Source organism: Achroia grisella, unplaced genomic scaffold (assembly GCF_030625045.1).
Source record: "Achroia grisella isolate CSIRO2021 unplaced genomic scaffold, CSIRO_AGI_Agris_v1 utg856, whole genome shotgun sequence".
Classification (NCBI taxonomy): Eukaryota; Metazoa; Arthropoda; class Insecta; order Lepidoptera; family Pyralidae; genus Achroia; species Achroia grisella.
This window is the reverse complement of record NW_026713045.1, coordinates 1520935-1543004: the sequence shown is the minus strand read 5'-3', so window position 1 is coordinate 1543004 and position 22070 is coordinate 1520935. Positions and strand designations below refer to the sequence as shown.

At 33.5% G+C, this 22070-nt stretch overlaps 2 protein-coding genes across 4 annotated transcripts in view; both read right to left on the bottom strand.

Annotated features, from left to right (window-relative positions):
* The window catches only part of LOC131852667 (tyrosine-protein kinase transmembrane receptor Ror-like), a 35217-nt gene extending 31139 nt beyond the window's left edge, over positions 1–4078 (bottom strand). For both annotated transcript variants that reach the window (XM_059203377.1, XM_059203378.1), the window contains exon 1: positions 3640–4078. In XM_059203377.1, the coding sequence (XP_059059360.1) occupies positions 3640–3699 (60 nt within the window). In that variant the 5' untranslated portion in view covers positions 3700–4078. The remainder of the gene's footprint in view (positions 1–3639) is intronic.
* Positions 4079–16357: 12279 nt separating this feature from the next.
* Positions 16358–20753, bottom strand: LOC131852656 (uncharacterized). Of its 2 annotated transcripts, none has more exons than XM_059203358.1 (4): positions 20351–20402; positions 19581–19767; positions 18532–18743; positions 16358–18143 (listed from the first exon to the last, which is right to left on the bottom strand). In XM_059203358.1, the coding sequence occupies exons 1-4, from the start codon at positions 20376–20378 to the stop codon at positions 16978–16980; spliced, it is 1593 nt and encodes a 530-aa protein (XP_059059341.1). In that variant the 5' UTR covers positions 20379–20402; the 3' UTR covers positions 16358–16977. The 2 variants fall into 2 exon arrangements, with proteins under 2 accessions (XP_059059341.1, XP_059059340.1); XM_059203357.1 differs by having other exon boundaries at positions 16359–18143; positions 19581–19772; positions 20351–20753.
* Positions 20754–22070: the final 1317 nt, after the last annotated feature.

Sequence of the window (22070 nt, the reverse complement as noted above, 5' to 3'; positions counted from 1 at the left end):
TTCGCCGATACTCGGTACTTAAGGGCAGAGGTCAAAAACAATATTAGTAATATCAACAAAACTTGAATGATTATTGTAATAAACAAACCGTTAGTTCCATATAATACTTATCGTGAAGTATGCAATATTATCGCTTACCATTAAAGATCTGGTTTCCTTATTTAGTTTTCCTTAATCTTAGTTAAGTTTGTAAATAGGCCTTTGTGGTCAAGACTTTTATCGAGTGTCCAATGTAGTCTCTGGAGTGCCTTGGATTGATTATCGAACGCAATTGCAATTGTTTTTATTCGATAAATGTTAGCAACAGTCAGATTTACGATTCTTCATGAACCATTTAATTAAAAAGTTGCAGATTTAAGACAATTTGTAGGTACAGTTCGTAAATTAAACTAACAGTGGCTTCTTACATAATCGCAAAACTATCTAAAATCTTATGAATTATTCTACGTATGTTGTATTTTTACCAGAAAACTAGACTTTGAATTTACGTGAAATAAAATATGGCAATTTTAAATAATAAAAGTAAAATTATGATAAGTATTCGAATATGAGTACTATTAGTATGCACTTATCAAAATCCTTAAATTGAATTTATTGGACAGAAATTCATACATAGGTACTAATTTTACTCCGAGTGAGAGGCCCATGTCAGATACTGTAATAAAATTCGATTCTTTATATATATTATCATATAAAATTATACATTGACCATTTTATCCGCAGTTTTCACTATAGCCGGGAATTTAAATGGTCTTTTATTGCATCGAAGTTTACTTTGTAATTTGTTGGTAAGTAGGCACCTACATACTTGTAAATTTCAACTTAGTATATGTAAACATCCCGTGTATCTAACATTTATATGCTAGGTAATTTATCGAATCCATTTGCAATTTGTATACGTTTCACTTTTAAAATATAAAAATAAAATGGTTTTGAAACTGAGTTTCGAAATTTAATTCTGTCATGTGAATGGGATTTATTTATTTTTAAATTTGCATAAATTTTGACTCAGGATAGAAAATATAATAAAATATTATTTCCCCATATCTCGGAAGACTAAAAAGTAAAAATAATAAGGTAATAATTAATAATTATAATTGAAAAAATACAGATACGTATGTATGTACTTGTACTATTAATTATGTATGTATATAATTGTTTAAGAATAATAGAGAGATCTTTTAACCAGCGCAGTTTATAAAAATATCTGAATACTTTTGAAGAATCATTGTAAATAGGTATGTAATTAACTTAATCTAATTATCTATTTCTTATAGTACATTGTTGTAATAATTATCATATATGTACCTAAATAAACAAACCAGTTTGAAATATTTTTAGCAACCCTTGGTACACGATTCTGACTTGCTCTTTGGAGATGTTACATCATTTTCGGTATCTAAGTACCTCAATTGTACCGATTCGTGTTAGAATATATTTTTTCTCTCTCTGAAAAATAAAACTTATTTTAATTATATCAGTGTTGAAATTTATAAAATTTTCCACCTATTTTTTTGTATTGTGACTGTAATAAGACAGGTTATCGGTTATAACCGACACGCTATGAGAATTAACAACAACGATGGGTTATCGCTACTTCACCTGTGTTGTGCTCTGTAGGTAATAAATAGGCGCATATCTACTACCGTACGAACTGAACAATTCGTATTTATAAAAGTATTGATTTTTCTCTAAATAGAGCTAGAGCTACAGATAATTATAATAAAACTTTCGAAAAACAATAGATTACTTGCCAATTTGCTGACACGTTGTTACCGTTTCAAACTAATAATGACAATATAGTATTATACTATACATAAGACATTACTCTGCCTTTCTTTTATCTTCAAAGTCTCTGCAGGTAAAATTCTGCAATAATGATTGCAGAGTTGGAAAACGAACCTACTTCTATTCGTATTTCCATATCTATGTAGGTACAATGACAAATCTACTAAAACATTTTAAATTAAAAAAGAAATATATCTCTAATATAATACCAAATTGGTGTTTTTTTTTTCAATTTGTAACATAAGAAACTAAACTTCTTGCTCTATCACTTCACGTTATTTGTCCACCTCATTACAAAGTAATTGGTATCAGGGATATAAATACAATTAGATGTATTACAATATAAGATAGAAATTTCACTAACAGAATATTTAATGATGTCTTCTATTTTAATTTTTTTTTAATCTTTATGAATTCAGTAACTTTTGTCCATTTTTGGTACGTCAGTCTCGACGTACCTTTATCTTTAATATAAATAAAAAACAGTTAGTCAACAATACAAAAAAAAAGAAGATTAACTTTAAATCCTGTAAAATTGTAAAACGATTATTTTATAGCGATACTGTGGCTTTTCTAATTAATAACCTAATAATTTCCTTTTTGCTTCTATGGAAGTTCATGGGACTTTCTTTATTTATACTTAATTTACGAGGTAATTTCAAATGGGTTGTTGATTAAACAAATTCATGAGAAATTTTTATTCAAAACAGGAAACAGATTTCGTTATTTTTATTGTTAAATTTAGGTATTGCCATTTAATTAACAGAAACCCCTCCCATGAATTAATAATATAATAACTACTCTATTGTAGAATGCTAACTCTATATTTTACTCCGTAAAATATAGCCTCCACTCACGATTTGATTATACAATCCATAGATTACAGATAAAACATTGATAAAGTTCTGAGTGGTATAGACAACGAGAGAGTTTATGATGCTATTTTACCTGTCTAACTTTTTTTTTTTCAAATGTAGGTTTCTTTTATGTTATTGTAATGGTAAAAATGTAGATACTAGACATTTGGTGGGCTATCAGGTCTACCTAATAGTCAATATCTACATCACCTATATACATAATCAGCACTCACTGCAGACATCACGTTATTATGCGAAGCCAATGTTACTCACCATTCTGGAGGATTAAGATATCGTTACTCTTATCCTATAATTTTACCATCTCAACCTACAACCAAAATATACCTTAAAAACAAGCTGCTTGGCAATGAAATAGGTAGGATATACCCACGTAGATGACTTTTTACAAAGTCTACCTTGGTCCAAATTGTAACTACTATAGAACAACATTATTTCCTATATAAGTACTCAGTAAGCAAACTTGAGCCGGGAACGAAAAAATTCTAAAACAATTGTTACCTGTATGTCGAAATTAGTATATATATGTAACAAAATTATATTTGAACACCTATGCACACATTATATACGTTTATCATGTTTTAGTTATTAGTTAAATTAATCTTATAACTTCCACATAGGTAATATTGACATATATAATTGTAAATTGTAAACATTATGAGGAAATAGATACACATCAAAACATAAAATTACAATCAGTAACACAGCAAGATACATTGACATAAGTAATAGAGTCTAAGATATACTCTATTTCTTGTGCAAACGTATTTTGCGTCGGAATCCTAAAATGTACAGCGACCCAATGTTTTGAAGAAATAAAGTAAATAATGCTCACGAAAGTATATTTATTAAAATCAGCAAATAAGATACTGATAGAGTACAACAAGGCGGACTTCATAAGCTGCGCAGCCGTTGGATGCCTATCAACTAAATGTTTTTAAAAGAGCACTTAGAGATAATGGTAATGTAAACTCACCCTTAGTTTTCCTTTCGGTTTTTCCGGGTGTGTATGGTTCCTTTTCCTTAAAGCTCCCATATCAATCGCTCAATATTTATAAAAGCCCTCCCGACACACATGTAGCACTATACCAAATATATAGTAAAATATTGCACTTAATAATTCTGTTTTTTCTGTATCACACATAACGAATAAATGTTTGCAATCACAACGTTAGTTTTAATTTATACCACCTTATTTGTATAATTATGTAGAAAAAAGGTTCAAAATAAGAATGTTCCCCACAGAAGTGAAGACAGTGTTGCACAAATCGAGTCCAATACGTACACACGTGAAAATCCTAGTTTCCCGCGCGGCGCGTGTTCCGTACGTGAGTGACGTGAGAAGCGTATGCGTCCCGCGGCCGTACCGTAGTCCGAACCAACTTGATACAGAGTGGGCATCCTCCAAATCACGTTCCCGCCTCCGGACTCCACGCGCTCGCACCGCACCCCACCGCTCGCCTCTGTCTACCCTCCCACGCCCTCGCTATACGATCATTCTCACCCTTCTGACTAGTTTTAATTAATGAGCATGTAAAGCTACAGTTTTATCAATAAACCTCTGGATTTGCGTACAAATGACTTGAAAGATCTTTAAGTAAGTAAGGACAACCATTCCATTTATTGTACCGCTCGCGCCGGAATCACTAAAAGCTAATTACCACGGACTAGTTCGCAATAAATGTCCGAGTATATCGACGCTGCATACAAATTGTCGCCACTCTGCGCGATAGAGTTTCTTTATTTACATAGTTTGTTATCCATTTGTACTACTGCTTTAAGCTTTAATAAGCATTAACGTTTCGATGTAAATTGATCCTTCATACCTATTTAAAATGCAGGAAAAATTTACTACGCAAATGTACTTGCACATGTAGGAATATTTCCAATTCTCATCTACTTATTATTAATGAATTGTATTTGTATACCTACTTACCTCTTCCTAAAATTCTTATTGTATTAATCATCGTACAATTCATTAAATGGAATCCCCTTCATTTCATTAGAGACAGATGCAGACAGAGTTTGATTTTCATTCCTTCTTCTACACGGTAAGCAGTTTATTTGTAAACTTTAGTTCTCCTGATTGCCTTTACATCATAACCACGAACATAATTAGAAATAACAACATAATTTAATTAATATCAAGACCATATAAATACTGTTTCATTATCATCCACTATCACCTATACTTGATGGTAGTGAATCTGTGTGCCAAAATTTCATCTTGAAAACCTAGTAATGACTAATTAAAAAATATCAAATTACAAACTGAACTAAAATTTTTGTTTAAAAACAATAAAACTTATTTCATAAGTAAAAATTCATATAGATCCAGCGTAGAAATATTGTAAATCCTAGTGATGACTTAAATTTTGTGATGAGTTATACCTACAGTATATGAATAATAGATAAGTACGTGTACGTAATTTATCTATAGAATTTATTTATACGCCTTTTTAACATTATTAGTATTTGCGAAACCTACAAATTTATAACCAGTCAAGTGTGGTTTTATGGTTTAATTTGTGATCGTAAATATGTTGAAATATTCACCATCGAGGCGGGTGCAACATAAGCGCCCATTACCTTGTCTGTCAATGGTTGCAAACGATTCTCTATGTGGCTAGTATTTATCTTAGCTATTAAAATTTATATCATCATAACCTGAGTTATATAAGAAATTTGTGTCAGAATATCTTAGCTAAGCACCGAAGAAATAGCAACTAATAGTACTTTCCATTCTAATTTACACTCTCTAAAGATATACATATGTACATTATTTTATGGCCTTCAATGTATAAAGTAGTGAAATACTGCACAGAGTCAAATAATCTGACCTGACAAAATTGAATTATATAAATATTTTTAATTTTCCCTAACCATTGAGAAAATTCTTCAGCTACTGCCTTTCGACTTAGTGTACGAATAACACTGTATAGGTCTTCTCAACATAAATACTAATAAAGTGAATGATGTGCACTGTCAAGGCACGATGAAAGGCGGTTCCCACCATCTGATAAGCACAACGTGTCCTGCAGGTCGTGTACAATTAAAATATTACGGTGCACTTGTTGCGTATGCGAGCTGCACACTAGGCTGCAGTGAAATACTATGCCCATTTTAACAATGTTACCTTTCTACAATTAATCAATGTGATTTATTTAGTACATGTGTCGGCAGCACTCATAAGGAAACTAGAGTATAGATATATCCACATGCAAATTTATATGATATTTATCTATCTTTCTTTTATTTTGCCATTATTATAGTCTTCAAAATTTTAATTCTATTAGATGATTGAAATGTATTTTTGAGATCTATGCTTTCGTTTTTCTCGTAAAGAATTCTGATATTAAGCCGAGTAAAAATTGAGTTCTCTTTATGTTAATAATCTTTTACAAAAATACTCTATAGAAAAACAGAAAGACATTACCTTTAGTTACTTTTTTGTTACCACTGACTACGATACCTTGCTTTCTTTTTGAAGGTAACATCCTCGTTTTTTTGACATGTCCGTTCCTTATGAATTTGGTTGTGACAATCAGGTTTTAATGTAGAACTAAATATTGGTACCTATATGTTTGAAAACATTAATTTCTACAAATCTGTATTCTCGTGTTTGTATAGCAAGTTTTACTATTATATATATAGCAGAAATATAACTTGTCAAGTAGAATGACTATACATCTACTGTTGCTGATGCATTGCAGAAGACGACATATGGACTATGTATACAGGCCAATGGATTGCACTAAGGACTTCACAATAAAGTAGCAATAGTAGAAAATCGTAATTTTACCGTACTTGCGCACCTTCCATGTGGGTAAATAATGGTAATTAGATGCTGATGAATCCATGGTTTGAATAGTTAAGTGTCCATCGCCATACTTGGATGGGATATAGAATGGTTGTGTCACGCACGGCTGGCTCTTTACTGCACTGCTACCACAGCCTTATCTCTTCTTGTAATGCTTTGTTGTTATTCTGTAGATGGTCTTTTTTTTTCGAAATCTTAACTAGTGGCCTTGTATATATTACACGGCAGCTGATGGGGCAACTTATTTGTATATTATTTTTGTATGCTATTGGAAAGATGAAATACAAACTTTTTAATAAGGGGGGGGGGGAGGTAATTGTTAGTAATTTTCACTGTTGATTCTATTGCTAGCAATGTACCATGTCAGGTTGACCCACACGTGGTTCCCCTTGAAAACCATCATGATAAATTCATGGCGAATTTACCACGACGGGCTTACTAGACCTCATACTCATCTTACCCCGCCAGCGTAAATCGTTAGCGCAGGCAGGTGCACCATTCCATTATTATCCATACAAAAAAAACGTTTTGATAGACATAAACCTTCAACAATACCTACTATTGCATTTTCTATTCATTATATTATACATATGTTATGTTAGTCTGTAAGGTATTTATAATATGGGCCATTAGTAGCCTGAATTAAATAAAGAAATAAGTTCGCAATCCCACTTAACTATCACTTATATATGTGAATTACTGCATACACGAGGATATCAGTCCCAGTGACATCAGTCACTCATACGTTCCCATTTCTGAAGATAAATTTGTTATTCCTGCGGTAGGTACCTCTCTCGGTCGGTCTAGCATTAGCCTGCAGATGATCTAATTCAAAATAGATACTACTAAATCTTTACAACACCAGTGTCACGCCCCGACTAAGTCTAATGTACTCAAAATTTGGTGAGTATTTTTTATAACAACATGTCAGTCTTCATAAATTACCTTTTAAATAGTGAAACAATTTTTCAAATCAGTGCACACTTCATTAAGTTCCGGAATTTACTTTCCTCATATGAAAATTTGTACTCTTCCTTTATTAATAATAGTTTATATATTAACGCACCTTAAAGTTATTATAGTGATTAATAGCAATAACTTTCGAGATTTGCTAACGCTATTCATGTTCCTAACAAAAAATAGGTATACTGTTATGCTCTAAATCACATGTTTTGTGTGACATTGTTAGGATGGAAGAGATTACCGGTAATCAAAGCCGCCTGTTCTTGCAGACAAGCGCGCCTTGTGCCCCGCGCTCGATTCAGGTCACGCCAGTACACGTATGGTGACCGGACCAAACCTAAACCAAGATCTCTCAGGGTAAATTGTATTTATATATTCTCTGTGTCACATTTCCCCCATTATTTCTTTTTTTTTCTTTATTTTTTCAGTGCATTTCCGGTTCCATGCAAGAACTGTTTTTTTCAAATTGAGTAACCAACTAAGCAAGATACCAAGCAAATATATAAATATAATTAGCAAGAGATGTTAATTGTTTTCAGAATTTAGCTCGTCCAGTTTTACTTTCTTGCTATTGGTCTATACACATTAGCTCTATTAACTGCACCTATATGCAATATCGTCATAATATCTAATAAGATTTTCAATTTTCAATTTTTTTTTATGTTGACTAAAAAGGAACCACAACTACAAAATAAATAGAGTGACAATTCCAATAAAATATAACACACTTGTATATATATAGAAATTCCTTCTTTTTACTGAAAAGTCGGTTCCAATTCAAATTCAAGTTTTTGCTCTCAATATGAAATTTAAAATAGTGAGTGTTTATGGTAAGATAACGTATTATTGTTGTAAAATATGTACCATAGAGCATTCGTCATTACTTATGGTAATGCACCTATTGCACGGACCGTGAGTAAAACATGATTCTATCGAGATAATACTTAGAAAAGTATTAATATCTTCTATTTTAGGTGTTGTGATTTGCGTCACACATAATGCATTGACAAAAAGGGATTAGGGGCCCATTTTTAGACAACAAAGTTAGCGTTAGTGACCACACACGAAGTAGATAGTGACGCATAGATCTAAACTAACTGTGAATACAATTAAACAAATTAATTAAATAAAATTATCTAAAGATTTTTTCTTCGTTAATTTAATTTTAAAGGCTTATCAATATTATGCCTAATTAGTTAGGTATTAATCACATGCAATAAAAAATCTGCAAATGGTTCCACTCCGTTATATCAATTGTCACGTACCTAATGTAGTCATACGAGTACTCAACTACGTAAATTATATTTTTTCTAAAGAACTGTTTAAAAAAAAATGAAATACAAACTATATAGTAAAGAAGGCCTGTAATTAATATATTATTTACAATTGGATATACATATTTATTTGTAGATCAGGTCGATATTATTTTAAATAAAACATCCAAAATTATAGACGAAAACAACTTTTATGCTATTTAATTTTTTTTGTCATTTCAATTCTTGATCACAGTATTAGTGTTAACGGTAGACCACCACCGATACCCATTATATTAATGAATACACATAATAAACCAATGCAATAGAATTATAATATTATATATACTAAATGGGATACTTATGAGTACTAAAGAAAAAGATAAATAACCTCTCTTGGTGCTCATTGTATCATACTCTACTGGTGTAGCCAGCATATGTCGTTAGTCCAAGCGTAGGCGCCGTTCTATTATTACTTATAAAAAAATATAGGTCTACACGTGTAAATAGGTAGGTGCTACGCTGCGAACATGTTAATATCGAGGTACCTAGATCTGTTTAAAATATTCAATCTAGTCATTTCTTATAAATTATTCTGAATATTTTAATTTATATTGGTTTTGTTACATATGTAATGTAGGAATATAAAGAAAAGTTACTTTATCATTTATTAAGAACGGCAGAACAGATTATAAAGATTTTTGATTTGTTGAATTTTTCTTCGTTTCAAATAGCAGAATTCGTTAATCGTTCATTTATTTTATATAAGGCTACTAAATATTAATTCAGTATCCATATTTATTGATTCAGAGGCGGTACGAAGATCGGCGGTATAGCTAGTAGGTGTATAGGTAACTGTTACCGGATTAAACTAGTGTGGCAAATTCATTTAACAGTCTTTCGAAATCGGTTTTAAAAACTACACTTAGAAACAATTCATCTTTTACAATTTATTTTTTATTTATTTATTTATTTTAATTCGGATTACATCCATATTGTGTTAGTAAACAACTTATATAACTATGCTAGTAACTTATAATATACAGTTACAGAGATATATACCATACAATTAATTCATATATCTGTATCCACGTCCAGAAGCACTGGGTCCACAATGCAACGATATCCAGTTTCTCTGGAGCGGACAAACAGATATATTTGCAACAGTTGTTAGGATTCTGTTTGTGCTTCCCCGAATTATAGACATCAGTGATGCAGCTCTTTTGCGCATTATGGCTTGAATGCCGTCTACCCGCGCCGCTGCAAACGTCTCTGATGTGCTACAGAACCGAGGAAGCCCCAACAACATCCTAAACCCATTATTATACTGTACACGAAGAGCGTTGTATTCTCCGCAAACCATAGGCCGCACATGTAAAACGACTGACAATACGCTTTAAACAACGTTGTACAAATCAGAAAAATATATTGTAGTAATTCATGTAAATTCCTTATGAATATGCTAGCCAGGATGCTATACGAGGGCTACACTGAAAGTTTTTAGAACTGGCTACTTGAGAGCAATATAATAAAAAAAATTGTTAAAATTTTGAAAATGGAACTCTTTACGAATAGTACTGAGTATATAATTTATTCGTATGTCATGTGTTTTACGGTTTGGCGGCAAATTGAAAATAGTCTGTGTAACGTTATCATGAACTTAACACGAGAAAATTTTCGTGTGATGATTTTTTATGACTTTCGATGTCATCTAAGTCAACAAGAAAGTTATGATAGACTACTATTGGACTTCCACGATGAAGCCCTGTCTCGTGCCACTGTTTACAACTGGTTTAATGAGTTTAAACGTGGTCGCACTAATCTCACCGATGATTTGCGTGAGGGACGGCCTTCTACGGCGACAACCGAAGATAACATCCGTGTTGTGCGGCGTATGATAGAGACTGACAAAAGAGTGACCTATTAGCAGATCCGGGCAAGCTTAAAGATTGGTATGAGTCAAGTGCACAAAATCCTCCATGAACATTTGGCGGTCAGGAAGCCTTGTGCCCGGTGGATACCTTATAATTTCACTGAGGCTCAAAAACTCCGTCGGGTTGATTGGTGCCGTGAAATGCATGAAAGATTTAACGGAGGTGACTCAAATTCTGTGTTTAACATAGTTATGGGAGACGAAAGCTGGATTTACTGTTATGATCCCGAAACTAAAAGACAGTCAGCTCAGTGGGTGTTTCCTTCTGAGGAGTTGCCAACTAAAGTGAAGGGAGGTCGAAGCATAGGAAAAAAGATGGTGGCCTCGTTCTTTGGAAGAACAGGTCATTACGCGACAATTGTTTTAGAGGATCGAAAAACAGTTACTGCAAAGTGGTACAGTAACAATTGTTTGCCACGTGTTTTGAAAAAAGTGCGTGAGAAACGACCTCGCAGTAGGATCCTCCTTCACCACGACAATGCTTCGTCGCACACCGCCAGGCAAATGATCGATTATTTGGCGACCTCAGACGTAGAACCACTGGGTCATTCGCCTTATAGCTCCGACCTCGTACCTTGCGATTTTTATTTATTCCGAAAAATGAAAGAAAAAGTTCGAGGAAAACGTTTTATGGACGCCGAGGATTCGGTGGCTACGTTTTAGAAGGCCGTCAAAGAGACCCCTAAGGACGAGTGGGCAAAGTGGTTCTATCGGATGCAGCGATGTATTGACGTGAATGGACACTATTTTGAAAAGATAAAATAAAGGTAATAACTTGCTAATTTAATCAGTTTTTGATTTTCTAAGAACTTTCAGTTTGACCCTCGTATCACTTGACCTCATGCTCATCTTAACATCCTCAGTTATGGCAAGTGGATGCACCATTCCATTATCTTCCATCAAAATAAATACAATTTTAACAGTTATAATCTAAATCAACGTAGAATAATTAAACAATAGCATCTAGCAAACATCTCCGGAAAACATACGCCGTTACAAAATACCAGTACGATATAATGATAAGTTCTGACATATATATAGTATCTGGCTGTCAACAGTTCATAGAACTTATTCGCCTTGTGTTTGTCTGCGTGCGTACCTATTTACATGAGTTTGTAATAGCGTGAGTCAATCTTAAAAGTCATTACGTTATCACGTTGTAGAAGTCTTGCGGAGAAATGGATGCGTTCACCACACATCGAGGACACGTTTGCCCCAAGATACGAGTTATCACCGGCAAGCACCAAGCATTGTTCATGTGCAACCATTAAACATTCTTGAACTTTATGCACGTAAACATTGTCCATAAGACGTTATCATTGTAACTGTTAATTACATATACACATCTATAACTAATATGTACACAATAATGATGTAATTATAAGTTACCGTGTGTTTATAAACAGAATAATTGTTGCTGGAGAGCTGAAGAAATTTCGAGCAGATGCTACACAAAATGGAATAGTCTATTCGATTCTTCGTCTTAATTATTGGAGCAATGTAAACTAATTAGCTTTATTATTGACTGCCATTTTGTATACGTAGTCGTCTATTTAGATATGTTACTCCCTGTCCTATAAAACTGCAATGTTTGTTTTTTATCAGAAATAAACTGTTCCTTTTTATACAAAATGAAGAGTAATTTAGAAAGGCTTTTACCTAACTAACATCTGTGAGATTTTACGTTGCAAGGAAAATAAAACCGTTCTTAAATATACAATTAAAATCAATATATTTGAGATATCTTTTGATAATATATTTTCCCGCATCATCTCTATCGCCTGCGTAGTATAATACATAGTTTATATGGGCAACTTTACCACTGAGTAATTTCCCTATGGAATGCGATCATAATCATAAGTCGAGAAATCTCGATGTCTATCTCATCGGACAGCGGTGCTGTCGTCGCGGATTTCGATTTATCGTCGTGAATGCACAACGAAGTTGTTGTCTTGTTTCGCCTCTACTCGTAACCTCAGCCACAACCGCAACCAGGGCTATCGACGCCTAACATCATTGTCGCCTCTATATAAATATATATCTGTCAAATCTGATATTTCAATTTCCATCCTACCTATTAATTGTATTCTAGAATATACATTTAATAAGAAAGGTTTCCTAAATGTCGCTTGTATTAAGTTTAAAATCTATTATGACTTGTTGGGGTAATTTACGTTAGTTCGGATTTAAATTGAAACCAATTGTGGTATTGATATTTGCTGGATTAGATATTTGTATACTCTAAAATAAAAATAATTGACACAGTAATTATAAGTTATTTAAGATTACAGCAGAGTATTACCTATTCCTACATATATGTATGTATAAAAATAATATCTGTAGAAATGTCTTCGATTAAAATTCTAATAGCAACCCTGTAATGTGGGGTCGCAAATTAGTAGCGAAGCTTGAATACAAGAGGTGTCAGATTACGAGCATCTGACTGTCGATGGCTTTGACTCAACCTTCTGGCATAATCTGTAGATACTTTTAGGAGTAAGTGGTCTTTGTTCTAATATGGATATCATAATAAACCTCATTATTCATGAAGTTACTGTATTCACCTTAAACTGAGTTTTAATTTAATTGTTTATTATGAATTGATGTAACTATTATATACAATCTTACTTAAAGATTTAAAAGGTAATTGGAGTGTCTTGTTAGCTCTTACATTTCGAACTGTAGTAGATTTGACTTATCATAAGTATCTGTAATTAGACATCCATAAAAAAAATTTTGATTAAACAACCTCTTTTAATTAAAAATTTTATATAAAAATTTAACTATTAATCAATTTTAACTATTAAGTCGCTCAGAGTCGATTTATTTTATTTTAGTTTCAGTATACATATAAGTATGAAAACACTTATTTATTGAAATTCCTACCTATGTGCTGTTAAATACTAAAACGTAAAGTGAATTTATTATATATATATATATATATATATTTTTTTTTTTCATATATTTATCCTTTTATATGTATCTATCCTATTTATCCTATTTACTTTTATTAACATTGTAAATGTGATCCGTGTACCATAGCCAGTATAGAGAAATGCAACAAACAAGTTACTAAAAACACTTAATGTAAATTGTATATAAGTAATTTATGTTAAAATTAAAATCTATGACAGTTACAGACTTTATCCACAGTTAGGGAAAGTAATTTTTATCGTTTCTTGTAGTCGGAGTGAATGTAACATTCGCCCACATTTCACCCAATTTGTGTTAAAATTTATTTTGGATTCTTTCGTGTACTACACAGATAGGCTACTTACCTAAATACTTAACTTGTCTAATATAACCTATTAAAATAGAATTAGGAAGGGATATATAAAACATTTAGATTCGTTCAGTCGTGAAAAGGGATAAAGACACAGATATATGTTCGTGTTTATAATATTAAGAGACGTAGACTATAAAAAATCGCTCACATGGGTACCTCACATATTTCAACCGTAAAACGGCTTGCTTAGTAAGCTGTGTTTTGATATTAGATTAGGCCGTGAAATTATAGGCATGACATCTTAGTCCTCTTAGTCCTCATAAGTTGTAAATCACATGATAACATGATATCCGTCTATACGTGACGGTACCTACGTGGGCCGCCAGCTTGTTTGCCATTCCATAAAAAAAATAATGGGAAACAATATAATTTTAATAAAACTATGATACCTGTGATATTTTACATATAGAATACATACACGAGTACACCTACACTTATTAGATATTTACAATTACCTTCCAGATATTGTTTTGAGATAAATGTATATCTTCATATCAAAATTCATCAAAAACCGCTTAGTCCGTTAGTCATGAAAAGTAACAAACAGGCAGACTGATTTCTAAATGTATGTAAATATCGCATAATATTAGAATGGATATTGTATGAACGTTACCTGAATTTCTGATACCTATTTATTAGTTTAAATTATATTTATCTGTACCTATATTACAGAAACAATGTTATTAACTTTCACTTCTCAGTAAGAACTGATGATACTGGAAAAATAACATCGAGAAGACTTACCTCGTGTGTATCAAAGTAACAAAATAATACTCTTTTCTCGCTAATGACGGGGTAATTACCTCTGCTATATTCATCTCCGGAGTGCACTCGACGTGTAAGTATGGTAAATTAGCAAAAAATAATGAAGAGGGCCGCGGCGAGGCGCATGCGCAGCTTCCTATAGCCACATCACCGCATCCTCCACGTAATGCGAATGTATACCTCTCCACTTAATGTACGAAGATAATATGTACCACAAACCACTGTTTTGTTTAACAGTCATATTTTTAAATTGATTAATATTTAGCTATCCGACAGAAATGAACACTCGATCTCAAAATAAATTACTCTTACGGACTCCAGTACACAAGAGAGTGTACTGGAGTCCGTATTTTGTGGTGACGGCTATACGATTGTGGAACTCTTTACCTCACGAAATACGTGCCAGTTCTTGTATTGAAATATTCAAAAGCCGATTAAAAACATATTATCTTTCACAATGCTGACGTATTTTTATATTTATGTAGGTATATATTATAATTACATTTTAACTTTATTTATTTATGTACCCTTTATGTATGTCTATATATTTATATATTTATGTATGTCTACTGATACTTATAGTTCATTAGAACAATATTTTAATATCTCCTCTTTTCGTACACGTATGTATGACTATTCTATTTAATACACTATCCTATAACATTATCTAGGTTTGGTGGACGAAATCTCTTTTTAGAGATAAGCTCGCCCTTGTACATTACATTTATTATATATAATTTCATTTACTGTGTGTGTGTGTACAATAAAGAATAAAGAATATATTAACAATATTTCCCTACTTTGTTTTATTTTTAAATAGTTATATTTAGATTGTTCTTATTAAACAGAGGTTAAATTTGATAAATCATTATTTTAATCTAGATAACATGGTTCATATCAGAGAAAATAATTCCGGTTACATATTTCCGATAAGAGTCTGACGACTCGTGCCGGCTCTCTTTGGAAATGTATGAGCGGGGTGAATTATTCTTAATTACTATGTACTAATACATTAAATTTCTCCTATTAGCAGCAGCGTACAAAGGGTATAATATAATTTTCGCTTACATTTAAGTATTATTTTTTTATTATTAATGATATTGTAGGTACTCACTAATTGGTTTTGGACTAGATTTTGAGTTATTTATTTGTTTTGTCACATTATTTTGCCGCTTGCATACAAAACTTATTAACATAATAATATTATAAATATTATAAACATACATATAATATTATAAACAAGTATATTAGTATACAAACTGCAGATCCAGCTGTATTCACAAATCCATGGTAAGTATCGGGTATCAATGACGTACTGTATAATGCATATATTTTGATACAATGCTCCTCATATGGGCGCGCAAGGCTGCTGACCCAGCGATGAGTGCTTCAATAACCACAGGCATTCTTAAAACCGGTCATGAACTTCAGCAACACTTATAATACTCACTGAAAGTATCAGAGTTTCTCATTTAATTTATTTATTCATATGTTATTTATTTTTTAATTTTACAGTTTTTTGCAACGTTGTCTTTGTAACCATTTAGCAGCTTTAAAATTGAGATGTGAAATTAATTATATTTTTTTTGTTAAAGAATTAGATAACACGGTTTTAGTTTTAACTATAGATAACGTTTTATAAATTAGTATAGCCATTGAATAACAATTAATAGAATATCAAATATATAAAATTAAATTTATTGATAACCTTCATCTAATTTTAAAAACAAATAAATAAATATCAAATTTATATAATAAAACGTATAAAAAGGTACTTACTTAATATATGTATCTCTACTATGATATAATATACCTAGTACGACATATTACTTCTATGTATGTGATAGGATGGATCACTTATCATAATATATGATTGGATTGCTTAAAGTAGACATGCTACGGAAGTAAAGATCTATACAAACAAGTCTGTTTAAAAATTGTACAGCTGCGCTAGCGACCAACAGGGATGCTTCAATCACTGCCCAGTGTGGCGTTTTCTTTGATGTACATAACACAAAGCAATTTGGCTATTAGTATTTGTGTTATGCCACCATACGGAATTTTAAAGTTTTCTAATTTTAAAAATTTTTACTCTAAATTCAATGCAAAATTGAATCTCTGTATTTTTAGTTGGTCAGCATGGATTGGTATTTTTACATTGGTACCTTATTTAAACCAACCAGATCTGTCAACGGTATACAAAGTCGTAGTACTCCAGATGCGGTGTATGTAATGATATATAATATACTGTAATTTTCTAATTCACTTGTACTTATATAAAATCTAGTTAGTTGTTATTTTGTAATTTTATTTCTATTTCTGTGTTTGATATGTACAATAGTCTCTTTTGGTTGTAAAATCACGAAATATGTTACAAAACACAAAACACTTAAACTTAAACTAACTACAATCACATACAGTACATATTGTTTCCACCAATAATGTAAATTATTATCTAAGCCTATCCACAATCCGGTAAAAAGTATTGTCTCTACCATACACACTATGCTCCAAAACATATGCCACACACGAACATGACGGAAACGTATCTTAAATTCCATTATACAGAATAAGTACACAAACGCAAGAAATAAATAAAAGCCTCTTTTCACAGTACTTGCTTGTGGTATTATTAAAAACAAAAGCATCACTTGATAATGCGAGAACAACACTATAACAGAACCAACAATAGTTAAGTTTATAAAAGCAGCCATAGACAGAAGGCGCGCAATGAAGAATGTATACCAACCCATGCAGTGTACTAATGCCGCTGTAAGATCCTGAGGTTCAAGACCCCGAATATATGATCGAGGTACTCGTATTGGTATATCCGGCTCATCTCGAACCACTTCATCACAATATTTTCTCCTCGGAGGTGCAGATAACCACGTTGGTATAGACTCCGCATTTTCTACAATTTTCTCTGCCCATGCTGCTATTGATATGGGTCGTGGTGCTGGCGATTCAGGCGGTGGGGGGACATACACTTCTTGTATTGTAAAACTTGTATCACGTCTGCGAGGTGCCACTCGATCGACGATCGATATTGGCCGTACATACTCGTCATCGCTCTCCAATTCATGGGATGACAAACCATCACGCATTGTACCACCTCGATAGTCAGAATCGGTTTCCGAATCAGTTTCTATGTTATCATAATACATTGTAGATCTTGGAGAAAACTGTATCAAATCACTGTTAAGCTTTGATCTTCCCGATTCGTGTTGACTTCTCTCTTTAATTTCCTCATAAATAGATTCTTCTTCATGCTCTTGTTCCACTTCTACGTTGGTATTAACAGCTTCGATGTTTTCGTTATTTGTATTTTCAATCTGTTCTTTAGTTTTACTCCATGGATACATCCGTCCGTTAATTTTTTCTCTTTCAAATCTTCTGTACACAGTTGCGGTACTGGCCATTCGCAACGAAGATGCAATGATGCTCACGAACTGTACTGTTCCTGAAGATAAAAATAAAAATAAATATCTCAAACTTAGCCTTTATTTCTACATTGTTTCGCATTGTACATCATACAACGTTTACATTTGCATTACTGCTGCTGTTGTCTGAGAATTTAATTATTTTGTTATCCATTCGTGGATATCTGTGAAGACCTCACAATTACAAAAAAATAAATATATATTGTTCCGACATACATAAACTTACAATATTGTACCAGATTGAGGTGTATTCAATTTTTTAAAGTTTTTTATCCTAAACAATGTTTAAAAATTTGAGTTGACTTGACGTCACTTGATGGTGTGTGGCCGTAGATGTATAAAGACATTGGTACCATCGAGTATACCGTCAGCCCATTTGCCATATCCCATAAAAACAACTCAACTTACTTTTGCTGTAGGCAGGGTCGTTATAACGTGCCATCATTTCCAGAATATTAACTATGGCATGCGGCGCTGAATGTAAGAACGATTGCAAAAACAAGTACAGTTCCATTGGAGATGGTGTTCGGGCGTACGCCAGTGCCTCTTGAATACGTTCTTCATCATCACAGCGAGATGCGAAGACCACTTCCACCCACCAAAATATTTGGTAACAATATCTGTAATACAACTTAATTCAAAATGGTGCGAATTATGAGACGCTATGAATTTTCTGGTTTTGTCGAAAAAAAATATGATTAAATATTGTTTTCCAATATCTAAGGATGGTTACCAGTCACCATTAAATACGCCGTCAACTTATTTCCCATAACAATTACATAAAAAATTGACGGCAATTGGAGCAGAATAAAATATCAAATTTTTTTATCATTACATACATACTTATATTACATACGTCTATAACTTTATTCACTTATTCTTTGTTCATTGAAAATGAATGTATAGTGATAAAATGAAATGGCCAATCATTGCGGATTATAAGTCAATGTTTGTGAATTTTAAATGATTTATTAAGATTTAAAATCTTCTCTCTAATAATAACATTTTTCGATTTCTTTAAATGTACATATATAAATTATTTTATTTCCGATTAATAGGCATATAATCTACTTTCGTAAATAAATCTGACAAAAAACAAAAGACCTATTTTGTACTATTATTATAATATGCATATGTCCGTAGATAACAATATCAGTCTGTAAATATTGTTATCTAGTAATGGCACATCGTCTTACTTCCGATGGCGGCGGGTTCGATTCTCGAACGACACATAGGTACATGTTTTGTATATATGAATATGATAGGACCGTCAGCTTATTTACCATTCCAATTATTTTGAATAAAGTAGTAGGTAACAGCAATATACACATATACCTACACATGCCCTTAGTAACTTTGTTTAGATTGGACACAATTTGGGAAGCTATGTTAATTGACCCAGTTTGTTGTTATTAGTAGAATGTACTTTCCTTAAAATAAATAAGGACAAAACTTACCTTCCAATAGCGGCAATAGGGAAAAAGATACAGTTAGCAATCTGTGTGAATACCCATTGTATGTCATTTTTCTCCATGGATACATTGTAAGCGGAGAGGTCTGTTTCCAAACCCGGTGGTGGCGACGCCAGTGTGAATATGAACGACAATATTGCTGGCAGCGTAATCAATATTAGACAAAATATTCCTATTCTGCAACAAGAAAATTCGATTAGCTGTTTCCGGATTTCCTCTAGTTTTTATAGATAACGTGAATCCCGCATAAATCCCGCGACTTCGTCCGCGTGGAATTTAACTTTATTTTTCTAAAATAAAAGTAGCCTACATTACTCCTTAGGTAGCTGATGCTACCTGCCAAAAAAAGTCCCGTCAAAATTGTTTTAGCCATTTCAGAAATTAGCCGGAAGAAACAGACAGACAGGCAAAAATTTTTAAAAATGTTATTTTGGTGTGTGTATCTTATTTATATTCATATGCATGTAGAAAAAACGGTTATTTCAATATTACAAACAGACACTCTAATTTTATTTATATGTATAGATGCATATAGGTATTCTAGTTCTTGTCCTCAAGAGTGACAAACTATGAAAGGGATACCTTTCCTGTGGAAATAAAAGTACCAATTGACCATGTCACTAACACATTCTCTAAGTATTTTTTTATAATAAAAACTAAATAACATAGTCCCTAACGATAATGTCATTAATTAATTTATATACACAAGAACAATATATGTTGCATTAAAAATAATGTTTTTTTTTTAAACGTACCCCTTTTCTCCATGCATAAAATGTTCATAAACAAGAGCAAAGTCGAAGCAAATCAAAGTGAGGTACAAAATGAGTCCACCGCATGATGGCACCACTCGATGCAACAAGAGAGCCTGCCATGCTGGTAATTTCCACCCGAGCACTTCCCCTGACACATCTCCGTCTATTTCACATGCTACCATGTTATATTTACTATACAACAATCATTACCAAAAAATATATAGTCTAATCTACATTATTTAAACAGTCACTTCACAACTACATTGCTACGTTTACGGCTTAACTTAAACTATATTAGTGTCCGTCGCATAATAAAATTGCATTGAATTCCTCATTTTTCACTAATATTAAATACTTTTTTAAAAGGAAGAATAAAGACTAAAGAAATACGTGCAATTTGTATACCCACGCCCAATGATAACGTTGAGTTGATAAGATACGATTAATAAGTACTTATAGAATGTTGAATCGGACAATATTCATGACACAGTTTTAGAAAACATTATATTTTGTTCACTGTAATTACGTTTATTCCTCAGAATAATATAGTAGGTACATTTCTTTTACAGCTTATTTTTTCCAATTATATCGTTTTAGAACCTATTCAATAAATTTTAATGAAATTTCTATTGGACTAACTGTAAAGAATGAAAAAATGTAACCTGTGGTCTAGTCTTCCGTTGGTACTTGCGGACCGTTGGGTTCGGGCCTCGAGCTTGAGCTCTTTTCCCGAGCATTCTGCTGGGGAAAAGAGAAGTGCCACCACCCCAGCGTCATTCTTCTGCGCCGCAAAGTAATATTTGAGGGTATTGTGTGACGGAGATTCAGCTGTTGCTCACCACGCCCAACTTGACGCCGCCACGTCACGGAAATGATGTGATTACCAGGTGGAGAGTTAATGGTGCGGGAGCGCGCGAATTGCGTCCGGTGAGCGCGCGTAGAGAGAGGCAAGGTCTCGCAAGTGCACTTTGTGCCCGCTGTCCGCGCGCGAGAACATTGCGCATGTCAACCGGACGACGAATTGTTCCACCGTTGAGATCTTGAGATAGCGGGCGATCACATCGTTACGGACGGACTACCGTCCGGTATTTGAACGAACATAGGCTTTGTAGATCCCTACCTTCGTCTGCAGCTGCAGCCTGGATTGTAGGACCGGTCGCAGAAAAACGCGCGAGGCCGTGGCCTGGGTTACGGCCCGGTCGACCTGCGGTGACATACGCAGCGACCGGTCGATTTCAACCTATAGGTAATGTGTTGTGCACTGTGCGTTCCCATTTAATGGCCTGTCTCAGTTGGAGTAGCGACGTATAAACTCACCGATGGCGGATCAGCTTCGCCACCGATTTACTCATGTTAATGGTGGTTTGCCACCTGACCAGCCAGTCGGGGAGCAGATCCAACAGCCGCTGCATTTTGCGAGCGGCTGCGTGGCATGCCCCAGCAGAATGCACGAGCAAAGAGCTCTGCTCAAGGCCCGAATCCTGCGGTCCGTACGGACCAGCGGACGACTCAATACATACACATACGATATGCAGCTGCTTTGCTGGACTCCAATGGCTATTGGGCGTGTGGTGGAGTCACTGTTCTCGACTGAAACATAGAAGCTACGCCCCGTGAGATATCCGTCCACTACTCGCACTTAGGCTCGCGGCGTGCTGGTGTAAAGTAGCTTCGACACAACGCATCAGATACCATCGAACGCATTCTCGATGTCGAAGGA